Source organism: Helianthus annuus, chromosome 15 (genome assembly GCF_002127325.2).
Source record: "Helianthus annuus cultivar XRQ/B chromosome 15, HanXRQr2.0-SUNRISE, whole genome shotgun sequence".
NCBI lineage: Eukaryota > Viridiplantae > Streptophyta > Magnoliopsida > Asterales > Asteraceae > Helianthus > Helianthus annuus.
This window is the reverse complement of record NC_035447.2, coordinates 61,672,260-61,688,380: the sequence shown is the minus strand read 5'-3', so window position 1 is coordinate 61,688,380 and position 16,121 is coordinate 61,672,260. Positions and strand designations below refer to the sequence as shown.

Sequence of the window (16,121 nt, the reverse complement as noted above, 5' to 3'; positions counted from 1 at the left end):
AAAATGGAATCGCATGATTGTATAACGCGTTATAGCAAGGAGGCGGGGTGGGATTTTGGAAAGTATCACGCGTTATTAACATTCCCGTTATATTATCACGGGACCGCCCCATGCTCTCTTATAGCCTTATGCGGGCCTTGAGTAGTGGTAATTGTTTGACCCTAAAAAGAGGGTGTTGTGCATGGACTAATTTCCATATCGTCATAATCATTAACCTAACAAGAGGACGGCATAGATACTTATATTGATAGATCTATTGGGGTTGACCACCATTACCATAGCCACCGACCAATCGCTCTGATCCCAGTGTGGAAAATATAATCGCAGGTTGTTATTGGAGAACACTAGTGTCATGTGTTGACTATGGGTTCTTAGTTAACAACATATATCGTATTTTTAGCAAGTTTACAACGTCACATGTTGATATGCAAATATTTTTATGTCTGATAATTAATAGGAAATCTAAAAAGAGATTTGCCTATAGTTTTAAGCATGTTTTTCAGGTACATGAATGGCTTTGAAAGGTGTGAATCGGTAAATATCAGCTAAGGCGGTAAGAAAAGTAATCGATCGTTTATCTCTTCTTAATGGTAGTTTGGCTACTAGATGGAATAAATATATGGCAAGACAAGATAAAACACAAATTCACACCAATTGAATTAATTGTGTTGCGTCAACCATTCAAACCCTAAATTCTACAACTCAACACCGTTCGCGAAAAATTGAACCTGATTTTCAGTAAGATCATTTATCAACTGACCGGATCTCAAACGCATCATCATTAGAGGTCAAACAATAGTACGTTTCAGTCCGATTCGTGTTAAAATTTTCAGTTTGACCACCGGTTTGACTTCCTTCACTTGTCATGTCACTTCGAAAGTCTCTTATTGCTTTTAATCTCAGATCTTCGAAGTTACTGATTCGTTCCGGAACTATTTCCGGTACTCTGGTGCTTCCGTCGAGCATGTTTACAACCTCCGGCATTGATGGCCTCATCGTTGGCGAATTGTATGTGCACAGAAGCGCTACTTTCACGACGGTTTCCGCTTCTTGTTTGTTGATCGTCGACTCCAATCTCTCGTCGAAAAGCTCTTCGTATTGTTTACTTGTTTCCACTTGACAAGCCTACATAATCGATTCAATTAAATAACATCTAAAACAACAATTTACTGATTACTTTTTTGTGACATTTTTTTGGACCAAAAAGTTCAAACCCAAACGGCAAAACTGAACCGAACGGTATTCAAAAACCAAAAAACTGAATTTTCGACTTTTGGTTGGGTTTGCGCCCAACAGCGACCCACGCACGCCCCTACACTTACAGATTTGACCATGAGAACTCGAATCTTACCCAATCTAGAAGACAAATGGAGTTGTTAACTGGTATGTAAGTGGTGTTGTTCTTCCCGCTAACGATTTCCAATAGCATAACTCCATAACTGTAAACATCTACCTTGTCACTCAAGTGACCCCAGAGGGCATACTCGGGTGCCATGTATCCACTGCAAATTCATCAATGAAAAATGTTAGGACTTAAAACCGATCAAACAAAGGAATGTGAGTAAGAACAATTTACATTGTTCCGGCAACTCGTGTGCTAACGTGGCTCTTATCGTCCTCATGTAGCCTTGCCAATCCGAAATCCGAAATTTTCGGGTTAAGATCTTTATCAAGTAGCACATTTGTGGCTTTGATGTCCCGGTGGACAATTTTGAGCCTCGATTCATCGTGAAGGAAAGCTAAACCTCGAGCAATCCCAATACATATCTTGAACCGCGTTAGCCAATCCAACGTTAATCCACTTTTACCTGGATAAGAGAAATTAATAGGTGTTCATAAACCGTCTGAACTAGACAATGGTACAAAACAAGGGGTACAAGGTTGACTTTTATGTTTCCAAATTTAGGGTTTATATGTATTGTAATTTTGGAAAGAATTGATGTTAGTAACTTGACCAAAAACCAGGTTAATTTAGAATTTGAAAATGTCTTTGTTGACCTCAAAAGTCAAACTTGCAAGAAAATCAAAAAACACTCACCACCAAACAAAGCATTTGCAAGGCTATTATTTTCCATGTACTCATAAACCAGCAACAACTGATCTCCTTCAATGCAACATCCATGAAGTTTAACAAGATTCGGGTGATGTAAACACGAAATCACACCGATCTCAGTCAAGAACTCACGGTTTCCCTGCTTTGAGTGAGACGAAAGCTGCTTCACTGCAACCACCGTGCCATCACTCAACGTACCCTGCAGCCATCGAATACACACGTTACAAACACAAAACTAAAATCACCCAAGCCGACCCTTCTGTAAAAGGTTAAAAACACGTGTTATAACCTTGTAAACAGCCCCAAAACCTCCTTCCCCGATTTTGTTTGAAGCCTTGAAGTTGTTTGTAGCAATCTTTAGTTGTTTCAAAGAAAATGAAACCGTTTTAAGCTCCATTCCTTCAAAAGCTGTTCAAAAAAGCATTTTGCATCAGCAACCAGCTGAACAAATGGAACAAGTTACCAGAGAAGTAAACAGTCACCTTTATCATTCGCTTTTCGGCCTTTAAAACATTTTTTCCGCCACAAAACTACCAAGATCAAGAAAATAAGAAACGGGACAGCAATGCCAACACCTATATAAACAGCTTTATTCGACTTTTTTCCACCCATTGAACAAGTTTTAAAATGCGGGTCAACGTCAATAGCTGATACAAGAGGCCCGTAAACTCCTCTTTTAGGAAAACAGGTCGTCCCTTTACCCGCCCAGTAAAACCGGATCTCCAAGATGCTATCAGTCACACTAGCGTTAAATGGCACGACCACGGGCCGTCTAACACCACCAGCCTCATCTTCGATATTAAAATCCTTTCTGACCCGCCGTCCCTAACTCAAAACATAACTCATTTAGTATCCGTTGGATTAGGGAATCCAACGACTAATAAAGAACATCATACTATAATAACCTGAATATAGATATCAAATATCCGCCTGCCCAGACTTTTATACGTGCTATCGTTAGTGAACTGTATCTCTGCGAAATGCAGTTTAACAGAATATTCACCATTCTCCAAACAGTTGCTGAAGTAAGTGAGTGTAAGTGGTGAGAGCCGTGCGGTTGTATAAAGTGTAGGTAACCTCGTGTTGCCCTGTAAAGATTCTGCGTATTGCGCATCTTGAAAATTGTTGTCATCCATGAAGTCACCGGTGGTACTAAGTCCCCATTTCCTGGCGGCATTGTACAGCCTGGCGGCACCACCATGCACATTGGCGTCTCCTTCATAAAGAACAGACTGCTCATTTTCCCTGAGCGTTAAATCATTCCCACCACAGTTAACATGTAAAGAGCACGCATCTGTCATATGGCGATTGGAAAATAACCACAAAAGTCAATAAGATCATGTACAGTAGGAAGATGAGTTAAAATGAGAAACGTTAAATAACTGAAAACTAAAGAAACCATTTTTGGCCATTGGATCATTTTCAATGGATGGTTGAGACCTGAGACGATTATGTCTCTTCCACTTCAATCTCGATCATTCCCATTTTCTTGTCCACTCCATTATCAAAGTGGACGTCACTAAAATGGTTATTATATTAGTTTCCAGTTATTTAATATTTCTCATCTGAACTCAACCCTTATAACAGGTTTAGAGGTGGGATATACTCACATCTAGGACACTTGATATTCTCCGTGCACGGGAGCATATCATGTCTGTCGAGAATACCATCACAAGAACAACAAACATCAAAAACATATAAATGCTAATAAAAGCAATGGAAACTATCTTACATTGGCTTTCCTGTCGAGGAGCTTCTGAATAAGTTTACATAGTAATTCCTAACATGAAGACAACCGAAATAACAATTTACACAACATCAAACTTTAAACAATGTCCAAGTTGCATAACAACACATCTTTCTATACAAATCCATCAGCACACAATTTTTTAATAAAAATGCTCACTGGTTTTGTCGGCATGTGGCTTGATTAGGTCCTTGCCATGTAAAATTGTTGTAGGAAAAATCACTAAAACATATTAGTCAACTAAAAATGTTAATTTCTTAAAAAAAACAAGTATGCAACATCAAGTTTTAACATATTTTTCAAGAAACAAACTTACATAGTAGCTCCATTTAACAAAAGTGTATCTGGTATGTCTCCACTTAGCATATTAGCAGTCAAAAACCTATTCAAAATTGGGTAATTTTAGCGACATGACATGGAGCTTCATAATAGTCAATGAAGCACAAAGAAAGTCAAAGTTTACTAAACTTACACAAATCTCAAGGTCCTCCCCAAGATGTTATTAGATATTCTCCCTACTAACCTATTAAAACTTAAATCCCTGCCATATGCACACAAGAAATGATATCACTAGACGTATAAATCTTGAATGATTAGTATAACGGTCCGTTTTGTGCATACTTACAAAACTTCAAGTTCCCTCATTAGCCAGATATATTCCGGTATTTCTCCAGATATGTTGCAATTTCTCAAGATCCTAAATTTATGAATGGAATATCAGAGCTCAAACGAGTCAACACAATAGTCAATGCTAGAAATATCTACATACAATCTTTTTAATCCATGAGTATTGTTAAGCTGAGGAAAAGGTTGAGCGGGTCCGGTTATTTCGCTAATTCTCCTGCAAAACATGTGCCATCATGAGCTTGCTATATCTATATATATATATATATATATAAATGAGATGGATTTGGGCTAGGTGGCATTTGTATTTGGCCATCTGGGCTGATGTGGCAATTTAGTTTAGGAGGGAAATCACACAAATTCACAATGAACACGGGATCCAGAAAGCATCGGGTCGGACTTTTGGATTTGGATCAATCATGATGGATCCTTTATATATGTCTTTTTTTCTAATTCTTCTTCCATACTCTTCAACATTCTCCACAACCCTAAAACCAAACCCTAGATCAACTCAACCTTTCTGCACGTCACAGCGATTTCTCATCTCTCTAATCAGGTCTTCTTCCGCTATTGAAGGTATGTGGTTTTACCCTTCAATCTATTTTTCTTAGCGTAGATTTTAATTTTATTCTTTTGATTTCTCTTTCTGATGTTATTTTGTTTCTTCGCATATAATCTACCTCACATCTTTGTCGTTGTTGTTCCATAACAGATTCATGTTAGCAAGAAGTATTTTGATGATAAGCACCGAAAAAATTCTACCTGCACGTCTTTTTTCTAGGGCTTGAAGGACTATATTCATTTGATGGTGTCTGAACGTGGGATGCTTTTGGTCGGACAACTGAGGTTTGTTTTTTTTTTTTTTTTTGTCTATTAAAAAGTTTTGATTTAGTTTTTTTTTTTTTTGTTTAGATTTATCAAGATTTGATCAAATTCAAAGGTAAATCTACCAAATCAAAGCTAAATATGGTTTCTTTGTGTTATTCGATTATATAGATGTTGATTTTTTTTTTTACAAACTGATTCGATTGATACTAAGTTTGTCATTGTTCTTATTTTTTTTGTAGATCCGTAAACATAAGTTGCAGGTATGTTAATCCGATTCGATGCTCTCTTTGTTTCCACCGATTTCCAGAAGCATCATCATGTTGGTCTATCAAGATTTGATTACTGGTAATCTTTTCCTTTCAATCTCACATATATTTTGTATTTACGAATTTAGGCTTATTAGCTCTTTGATTGCGAATCTTATCGTTTTTGGTTATTGATTAGGTTTAATTTGGCTGTAATCGTCTAGATCTATTTGTTACATAATCTATTAGGTTATTGTTTGATGTGAAGTTTTTTAGATCTGAAGATTGGTTTTTAGGTTTATTTTTTCATGTGAATCCGTAATCTGTGATAAAAATCGGACTCCGATAATTCCACAAACAAAAGAGGTTAGTTAAATTTTATATTTTTTTAATCTTTTTTAAGTTTGTAATATTTAATTTTATCCTTTCTGTTCAGTAATTTTTCTTAAATTAGTAATATATGTTCTGAATGATTTATGGTTTGTATTTTCCCATGGTTAACTGTCAATCTTTTGTGAAATTCGTACTCGGAATGTTCGTCTACCAAAACAGGTTAGTTAAATGTTGTTGGTATTGTTTGTTTTTTGATGTACAGTCTTTCTTATTTCTTATTAAATTTTGTGTCACTATTTTTTTTAAATTAGTAATATATGTTCTGAATGATTTATGAGTTTTTCTATTTAGGCTTAAAGATACCTTTAGTTTCTTTCTAAAGATGTTTTTGTTTCCATAAACACATTACTGTTTTTAAGGTTAATTTTTGTATTCTCAATTATAACTCGGTTTCTGTAATTAGACATTGCTTCTATAAATAAGTTACCGTTATATTTTTTTAGAAAATTCCTTATTTCCTTTGCAGCTATGGATCCTAAAAACAACGCTCCTTCATTTTTAAAGTTGATTGATGACTATGATCCTATATTTTTGGTATGTTTCTTTGATTTTCATTTTATCAACAGACAATAAGTTATTTAAGCTTATATGTTTTTTGTTTCGATTCATAGAAAATACCGTATGATTTTGCAAGCTTATTGTTGGGAGGAAAAGCTCCATATGGTCAATGTTTTGAACTTATTGATGATGACTTATCCTGGGTCGTTAGACTTAAAAGAAATGTTTCGGGACCTGTCTTAGGTGATGGATTCACCAAATTCGTTAAAGATTCTGGTCTCAAAAAGAATGATTATCTATTGGTCAACGCTATTGGAACATCGACCTTTTATGTTTCTGTATCTAAATCATGTGTTTTCGAGAACTCCTTCATTTCTAAGGTTGCTCCTGATGATACCTTTATTGTAAGTCATATTTATAATATAATAAGTTTGTTTTAGAATTTTTTTTTTTTTTTTGTCCTTTTACGGTTTGTTTATGTTATTTTGTAAATAATTTTCAGTTCCTGGCTGACAAATTCTGGAAAGATTTTTACGGGGAAAGGTTTAAAGGTGGAGAGGCAACTCTGTATGTTGGAAATAGGTATTGGAATGTTAAGATGGAGGGATGGCCCGACATAAGTGCCTTCACTGATGGTTTCTCTAAGCTGATTGACGATATTTCGTTAGATACCCGCTATACTATGTTGTTTACGAGTGTTGGATATAAAACTTTCGAGGTATCTATTTTTAATCACTTAACATTTACTGAAATATATTTCAAGAAAGTTGACGTTGTTGTTTTGGACGATTCTATTTATGGAGATGAAGGATTTGATTTATTGACTGCGATTAGTGTTATATAATTTATTATTAATTATTTATTAATACTATCTTATTAGTTTAACTTTATTTTAACATTGTTACTAATGTGGATTTTTTATATGTAGTCTAAACACAAGGAGAAACATGAGACTAACGAAAGTCATGTTGAACAAGATCTTTCTGGTGATAGTGTTGGTGACTTTCAACTTTCAAATTTTGAGTCTATTTTTAATGTATGTAACTATTTTTTTAATATATACTAACAAACTTTAACAACCAGTACATTGTTGTATTCTTATTTTTTTTTTTTTATATTTATGGTGTCATTTTTTAGGACACTGAAGACTCCAAGTTTGATCGACATATAGCTGCTCAAATTGAGATGGAAGATGCTAAGAACCTGGTAAGTGTATAAGTTCAAATTAGTAACAGATCTTATTATATCTATTAGATACGTATACTATTTAATTGTGCTACTATTTTATTTTATGTAGTTCAAGGATGGTTGGAATACAAAGAATGATGCTTTGAATCAAGATCAAAGGTAAATACACCAAATCGAACATAAATCTTTGTTATTATATGTTCTGAATGAAGATCGGATGTTGATTTCATGTTATTCCGTACACTAATCGAACTTAAATCTTTGTTATTATATGTTCCGAATGAAGATCTAATGTTGAATTTATGTTATTCCTTTGTATTTAAAGGTATGTTGAATCTTTGTTCTTTCTACTTCTATTAACTTTTTTTTCTGATTTTTGTAGATCCGCCTATATATCTTGAAGGTATGTTGTTTTACTCTGTTGTTTATGTAGTATTCATCTTTAATTTAAGCGATTGAACATGTTTAATTTTTTTAACTCTATTAACTTCTTTTTTTTTTCTGATTTTGTAGATCTGACCATAAATCTTGAAGGTATGTTGTTTTACTCTGTTGTTTATGTAGTATACATCTTTAATCTAAGAGATTGAACATGTTTATTTTTTTCTTAAACCAAAATCTACATCAAATGTTTTTTGTTGATTTTTGTTATGTATAAAATCAAGTTTCCGGGTTTTTCTTAATCATCTATTCCACATTTATCGCAGTTAATGATTTTGGTTGTTGTATTTTTTCATGTGATTCCTTACATCCGTTATAACAATCTGAATCCCACCATTCGTCAAGCAACAGAGGTTAGTTTATCTTATTTTTTAAATGTTTTTGGTATTGTTTTATATATATATATAGTGTGTTTTATTCTTATTAAATTATCAATGTTTTGAAGTTCATATTCTTTGACTTTTCAGTTATCGTTTGTTCAATTTAGCTTTAAAGAAACATTTAATTTCTTTTTAAAATTTATTTTTTTCCTATACATAGACTACTGTTTTTAAGGTTAATTTTTGAAATTTGAATTATAAGTCTGTTTTTTTTAATTAGACATTGTTTCTATAAATAGGTTACGGTTATATTTTTTTAAAAAGTTGCTTACTTCCTTTGCAGTTATGTATCCTAAAAACAACTCTCCTTCGTTTTTAAGGTTGATTGATGAACATCATCCTATATTTTTGGTATTTTTCTTTGGTTTTCGTTTTTCAACATACAATAAGTTATTTAACCTTCTATGTTTTTTGTTTTATTTCATAGGAAATACCTTATGATTTTTCAAGCTTATTGTGGGGAGGAAAAGTTCCATATGATCAATGTATTGAACTTATTGATGATGACTTATCATGGGTCGTTACACTTAAAAGAAATGTTTCGGGACCTGTCTTGGGTGATGGATTCACCAAATTTGTTAAAGATTCTGGTATCAAAAAGGATGATTATCTATTGGTGAAGGCTATTGGAAGATCGACATTTTATGTTTCTCTATTTAAATCATGTGTTTTTTAGAACTCCTTCATCTCTAATGTTTCTCCTGATGATACCTCTATTGTAAGTCATATGTATAATCTAATAAATATGCTTTATAAAATTTTCCTTTTTTAATTTCTGTTTGTTTATGTTGTTTTGTAAATAATTTTCAGCATATAGCGGACAAATTCTAGAATGATTTTTACGGGAAAAGTTTTAAAGGTGGTGAGGCAACTCTGTATGTTGGAAATAGGTATTGGAATGTTAAGATGGAGGGATGGCCCGACAGGAGTGCCTTTACTGATGGTTTCTCTGAGCTGATTCACGATCTTTCGTTAGATACTCGCGCTACTATGTTGTTTACAATTATTTGATATAAAACTTTCGAGATATCTATTTTTAATCAGTTGACTGGTGCTGAAATATATTTCAAGAAAGTTGAAGTAGTTGTTTTGGACGATTCTATTTATGGAGACGAAGGATTTGATTTATTGACTGCGGTTAGTGTTATATAATTTATTATTCAATGTTTTTTATAATATCTTTTTAGTCCTATATTATGTGGAATGTTTGTATGTAGTCTAAACAAAAGGAGAATCAAGAGACTAATGAAAGTCATGTTGAAGAATGTCTTTCTGGTTATAGTGTTGGTGACTTTCAACTTCCAAATTATTAAGATGGAAGAAGCTAAGAAGCTGGTAAGTAAATAACTTCAAATTATTAACAGATTTTATTATATGTATTATATATGTATACTATTTAATTGTGCTACTATTTTATTTTATTTTATTTAGTTCAAGGATGGTTGGAATACAAAGAATGATGCTTTGAAAAATACTCCGTCTGCTACCTCTGAATGTCATGTAATATTTTTTTATAAGTTTTTTTATATATTGTATAGATTCTATTAATTACTTCATGATACGCTTATTTTTTATGTTATTCATTTTTTTTTTTTTGAAGTTTGACACGAAAGGGAAGTCAAAGGTTGTTTGTGGTGATCAAACTGTTCATCCAAAGGTTTATATCAAATAATAACATAATTTAGTATATTTTTTAAATATGTAAATTTTATTTTGTATCATATAATATATTTTACTTTATCATGAAGTTGTTAATTTGTTTTAGGTGTTAAGCAATGTTGATATGGATCTCGATAATATCGCCTATCGTACGCGTTGAAACTTTCCTATCAACAATGACTGTGTTGACATTGATGTGACGAAGCCTTCTGAAAACATTTCTGTAAGTACATGTTGTTTAATGTTTATTAATAAATTATTCATGAAATTATTGTAGTTCTTTTTAACTATTAAACTTATTTTATATATTTTAAATATATAGGTTAAATCAAAGCGTAAGGCTTGCAGATCCACCACGTCCCCGTCTAATGTTTGCCCTAAACGTAAAGTCAAAAGGTCAAAAAACAATTCATTTTTAGAGTTCACAAAAGTGAATGAAACCAGACCGGTATACCTTCTGATGTGTTTATAATAATTTTTTATTAACTATCTACAAATTCTTTGATTAATATATTTAATAATTAATCTGTTCTCTTTGTTTCTCAGCGTTAACCTGTTGATGTTTCATATGATCTTTGTCTATCTGTTGACAACTTGCGTGACGTTAGTATCCAGAACCTAAGTTGTGAGCTAAGTAATATGAAAACAAGAGCCGAGAAGTCTGGTGATGGTTACAGGTATGGTTTTACCAAGTGGTCATCTTTCTTGAAATCAAATCACATCCCGTTCGGCGCCACTCTTTTCTTTAAGTACATCAAGTCTTCGCAGCTTTTGGTGTTGACGAACGTTGTACACAAGACTATAAAGAAAAGAGCTCGTGCGTGATTCTTAGCATTTGTGGTTTTTTTTTGCTTCGTTTTGGCAGAACAGTTAATGTAGTAGGTTGTTTTAGTTTTTTGATCTGTGGTGGGTATTAGTCAAGTATGGTTAGACGGTTATGTTTGTAGTATGTAGTGGTTGACATGGTTGAAGGTGGATAGTTGTATATGTTATCCTTTGAACTGTTGTTACTTAAACAAAGCTTATTTTGTGAAAAATCTGACAAATACCTATTAATCTTGGTTTGAATGCATAACACCATTTTGTTATTACATTCCTTTTCATATTTGTGTCTTTCTTTCCATATCAAAAACTTTTTTTGGTTATGATATTGATTCCTACAGTCAACCATTTTAACTGATACTGTAGCCGTTAACATGTCATATACAACATTTCTTCACCTATTCCAAATCGATACTGAAATAATGTTAATTGCTTTACGTAATCTTTTTTATTTTGAATTAGGTTTTTAAATGTATATAGACTTTTAAAATAATATATTTTTCGAAAATGTCTTATATTTCAAACGAAAAAGAAAATAGTAATACTTAATTTACATACATATATTTTGTTATTTTTCCTACCTTTATTTACAACAAAAATATGGTAAATATTTTTCTAACTTTTGACTATATATAATAAAAACTATGATACATAATTTGATTTCCTTACTAATTTACAAGCAATTTTACCTAATATGGATTCTAAATTTTGTAGACTAATAATTTTAATGTATATTGCATGTTTAAAATTATTTTAATCTTTATATGTATATTCTTATAGATTATAGATATAGATTTTAAATTTCCGTATTTTTCCTCATTTTATATTTTACATAATATATATTTTTTATATATTTATATAAATATAGAAAATATGTAAAATATATAAAAATTTAATAATTTTAAATTATATTTAAATTCTTAAAGTCAACCCGAATTTTTTAAATCAATATGATTATTGCGGATCTATGTATATTTTCCGGTTTTACAAATTTGTATTTATGTTAATTCGTTTTATCTAATTATAAATTATACCGTTTCCTTATTTATTGAATTTAAAAAAGGAGGTTTATTTTCATTTATCTATATACATAGATCATTTGTTTTCTTTTTAAGTCAAACTAATTTTTTTGCAACAGTCTATTAATTTATTTTATTTCTACGTAGCTACAATGGAAAACGAAGGTCATATCACCTTGCTGAATGATCTTGATGCACTTATCACCAACTTCAAATGTTGTTTACAAAAAATATTTGGAAAATTGTAGTTGAAAAGTTAAAGTTTAATTTCAAATTTTTAGTTTTGAATTTATTTTTGTATATAAATTGTTGATTTGGTTTTACATCTTGATTTATTATAATTGTAATTCACTTTTAAATTAAATTATTTAAGTATAACTACCATATTGTTGAATCGTTTAAACAATTTGTAAATTTTTTTTGAAATATAAATATTACAATTTATAAACTATTGGTAAAGTACTATTTTATGGTAAGTTGTTTGTTAAATTGATTTGTAAAGTTTTGTAACTAATAGAGATCTATAAGGGGTGAATTTGTAATTATATTTTATTTACTTCAAAATTGGTGCAACTCAAAACAAAACCATCATATCACCTGCAACATCATTACCCATCAAAATCACTTTCACCTCCTCTCTCGGTTATTCCTTCTCACCGCCATTGTTGGTTAGGGTTTCAAGAAGCCATTACTCTCATCTTCTACACTACAATCAACAGAAGAAGGTATGTTCTTCATCTTTAATCCGACTATTGAGAGGTTTTCGTCCTATTGTTTTGCAATGTTCCGATTTTGATGTTATATTTAGAAGATTTTCCAATGTTCGGTTGTTCAATCAACTGTTATACACAATTTTCTTTAATAACAATCCGATTCCGATTTTGATGTTATCTTTACAACACTTTCCCACTTTTTTATGTTTCTTAATTTCCTTTTTCATGGTAAACCGTAATTATTTGATAATAATGTGATTAAAATTTACGTTCACAGAAAATAGGGTAGTCAAATTTGGTTATTGTTTCTACTATTGATTTATATATATACTTTCTTTATTTATCAGTAATATTTTTCCATCTTTAGTCATTGTTAATTGGAAGAATAAAATATTTTATTTATTTTGAATGTGTTTATTTTGTAATGTTATCATTTTATTTCTTGCTCTAAAAAAATGTTGATAATAATTTTACAGATATGGATCAAAAGAGAAGTAGTTGTTCTTTCTTGAAGTTAGTCGATGTTCATCATCCTACAAAAGTGGTATGTACTTTTTGTTATTATGTTTACAAAAAAATATGTTGATACTAATATGTCTTATGTTTCAAATTATAGGAAATACCGAATGATTTTGCTACATTACTGTGGGGAGAACAATTCCCATATGGTGATCGTATTAAATTTTTGCTGCTGACAACTTATGGATTGTTGAAATTGAAAAATATGGGTTGGGTCCTGTTTTAGGTGATGGGTTTGGTAAAGTCGTTACGGACAGTGGTTTACAAAAAAATGATTATCTGTTGTTCAACAGTCTTGGACCATCTACATGGTATCTCGATGTCTTTAAGTCATGTGTTTTGGATAACTCTTTTATCACTTCCATTAGAGTTGATGATGATTTCATTGTAAGTACTGTATATAAAATAATTACTCTTTTTATGTCAATTTTTTTTGTGCATATTTTGTTTAACATAATTGTTAACAAATATACAACTCATGGCGGACAAATTCTGGGGACAGTTTTATGGCATCAGTTATAAAGGTGGATCAACAACTCTTTATCTCGGTAATAGGTTTTGGAATGTGAAGATGGAAGCGTTGTCCGACAAATGTGCTTTCACTGATGGATGGTCTAAGTTGATTAGGGATCTTGAATTAGATTCCCGGACTACTTTTATTTTTACAATGGCTGGATATGAGACTTTTGAGTTGTCCGTTTTTAATCATGAAACTGGTACTCAAATGTATTTCAAGAAGGTTGACGTTGTTGTGTTGGATGATCCTATTTACGGAGATGATGGATTTGATTTACTGCTTGCGGTTAGTGTTATTATGCTTACAATATATTTTTTTCATAATATCAAGTAATTAGTTATTCTTGAAGTTAACATTGTTGGTTTTTTGAATATTATTTTTTTGTAGTCGGAACACAAAGAGAAGGTGATTACCAACGAAAGTGATGTTGATGAAGATCTTGGTGGTCATATAGTTGGTAAATCTAACCGCCTTTCATCTTCCTTTGATTCGTATCGGTCTAATGTAAGTGATTCACAATGTGCCTTATATATATATATTATATAATGTTTCTAATTACTTTTTTCTATACTTATATGTTTATCATTCATTTTTATTATGTAGAATGACCCAAAAGGAAAGTCAAAGATTGTTTTTGGTCACGAGACTGTATCTACAAAGGTTGTTTGTTATATACTAATTTAATTTAATAGTTAATTTCAATACATATAATAAACTTTTTATTCTATTCGGTGTATTTGTTTTCCATTATGTAATCCTTTTAATGAATTTTTTTTAAATGTAATAAGTTAAATCTTTTATGGTTTTGTAGGTTCATCCTAAGCTCAAATCAAAGTTTTATGTTGGAGATAAAGGGCTTTCGACAAAGGTTGTTTATGATTAGATAATATAGTTTGATGTTTTTTTTCTATATAAAAAATAATATTTTCAAGTTTCGTTTTTGTTAATGTGAAAACCCAGTTTATGTTGTTTAGAAATCTTTTTTCATACCAAACAACACATTACATGTATAAAAACATGCTTAATTAGTATATAATTCATTTAATTATTCCCTTCTATATGAATATGTTAATTGTTTTATTTTCTTTAGGTTGAACAAAAAGGAAAATCAGCTGATTATGTTTCTGAGCAAAATCTGTCTTCTCACGTTGTCTCTCAAGTAAGATACCGTAACCATGAATTCTTACTTTTATTATTTAAAGGACCGTGTATCTTATTGTTGTAAAATTTTATGTATATTATGTTTACATTTATTGTGTCTTATTCAATTATGTAGGCTAAAGTAAAGTCTAAGTCATTCAGATCCACAATATCAACCGCCCTTCAAGTTGGCCGTAAATGCTCTACATCAAAAAAGTTAAAACAAACTGATATAATTAAATTCACCAAGAAAGCCGAAAGCAGACTGGTATACTTTATAATTTTTTGTTTCCTTCTAATAGCACATAATAGAGTTCGGCTCTACTCTTTTTTTTAATCAATAAGGTAATTAATCCTTTTATATTTTTCTCAGCGTTTACCGACTGATGTTTCAAGCCATCTGTGTCTTTCTCTTCACAACTTGCACCATGTTACAGTTCAGAACGAAAAATGTGAACTACTTAAGTTGGGCACAAGAGGTGAGAAGTCTGGGAAGGGTTTCAGGTATGGTTTTAAAAAGTGGCCAGCTTTCTTGAAATTGAATTACATCGACTTCGGTTCTACTCTTTTCTTTACGTACGTCAAGCCTTCTAAGCGTTTGATGTTGACCAAATTCGTACCCAAGATCACAAAGAAAAGAGGCCGTTCGTGAATGTTGGTTATTATGTTATGTTAGATGGTTAAGTATAAATATTAGATGTGGTTTTATCGTTGGTTTGTTTTGATACTTTGGGATAATACTTATGGTTTGTTAGACATGTCTTTTGGTAATATGTATATGTTGTTAATATGCTTATGATGTGGTTATGTGAAATTCAGGTTATGTTATCATATAACCTAAATAATAAAAAATTAATAAATTAAACCTAAATATATATCGATGATTATGAAGAAATCTCTTTTTTTAATTCAATAACATTTGACTTTTATCATGGTTCTTCAAGAATGATTTTATTTTCGTAATGATATTTTATTTTTAGAAACTTCCATCTAATTGTAACAAATTATAATGTAATAATTACAATTGATTTCTATCAATACATATTTGGAAATATGTATCTTCATTTGTTATATAAAATTTCAAAAGATATGTAATAAATTGAATTTTTATATGTTACTAGATGTCTCCTATATCTATTATCTATATTAAAACAAAACACTTTGGTGCCACTTGGCAGTAACTTAAGCCAATCTCTGCCACGTGGCAATGTGATATTCCTCCTCTATTGATTTTGAGCGGCATTTTATTTTCTCAAACACGGCTTCTCAATCATTCAAAAACCCTAATTCTCTTATTCTTTCCCTCATATTTCTAGGGTTTCTCTCTTTTTCCTC

At 31.3% G+C, this 16,121-nt stretch overlaps 1 protein-coding gene across 2 annotated transcripts in view; it reads right to left on the bottom strand.

Annotated features, from left to right (window-relative positions):
* Window positions 1-633: 633 nt before the first annotated feature.
* The window catches only part of LOC110916161 (probable LRR receptor-like serine/threonine-protein kinase RFK1), a 30,431-nt gene continuing 14,943 nt past the window's right edge, over window positions 634-16,121 (bottom strand). The window contains exons 10-23 of one of the 2 annotated variants that reach the window (XM_022160913.2): window positions 4,570-4,641; window positions 4,426-4,497; window positions 4,273-4,341; window positions 4,117-4,182; window positions 3,960-4,022; window positions 3,786-3,833; window positions 3,664-3,707; window positions 2,959-3,347; window positions 2,536-2,878; window positions 2,343-2,461; window positions 2,042-2,252; window positions 1,577-1,808; window positions 1,352-1,502; window positions 634-1,125 (exon numbers count right to left, since the gene is read on the bottom strand). In XM_022160913.2, coding sequence (XP_022016605.1) covers window positions 745-1,125; window positions 1,352-1,502; window positions 1,577-1,808; window positions 2,042-2,252; window positions 2,343-2,461; window positions 2,536-2,878; window positions 2,959-3,347; window positions 3,664-3,707; window positions 3,786-3,833; window positions 3,960-4,022; window positions 4,117-4,182; window positions 4,273-4,341; window positions 4,426-4,497; window positions 4,570-4,641 — 2,260 coding nt within the window. In that variant the 3' untranslated portion in view covers window positions 634-744. Of the gene's footprint in view, window positions 1,126-1,351; window positions 1,503-1,576; window positions 1,809-2,038; window positions 2,253-2,342; window positions 2,462-2,535; window positions 2,879-2,958; window positions 3,348-3,663; window positions 3,708-3,785; window positions 3,834-3,959; window positions 4,023-4,116; window positions 4,183-4,272; window positions 4,342-4,425; window positions 4,498-4,569; window positions 4,642-16,121 lie in introns of both variants that reach the window. The other variant, XM_022160912.2, reaches the window with a different exon arrangement.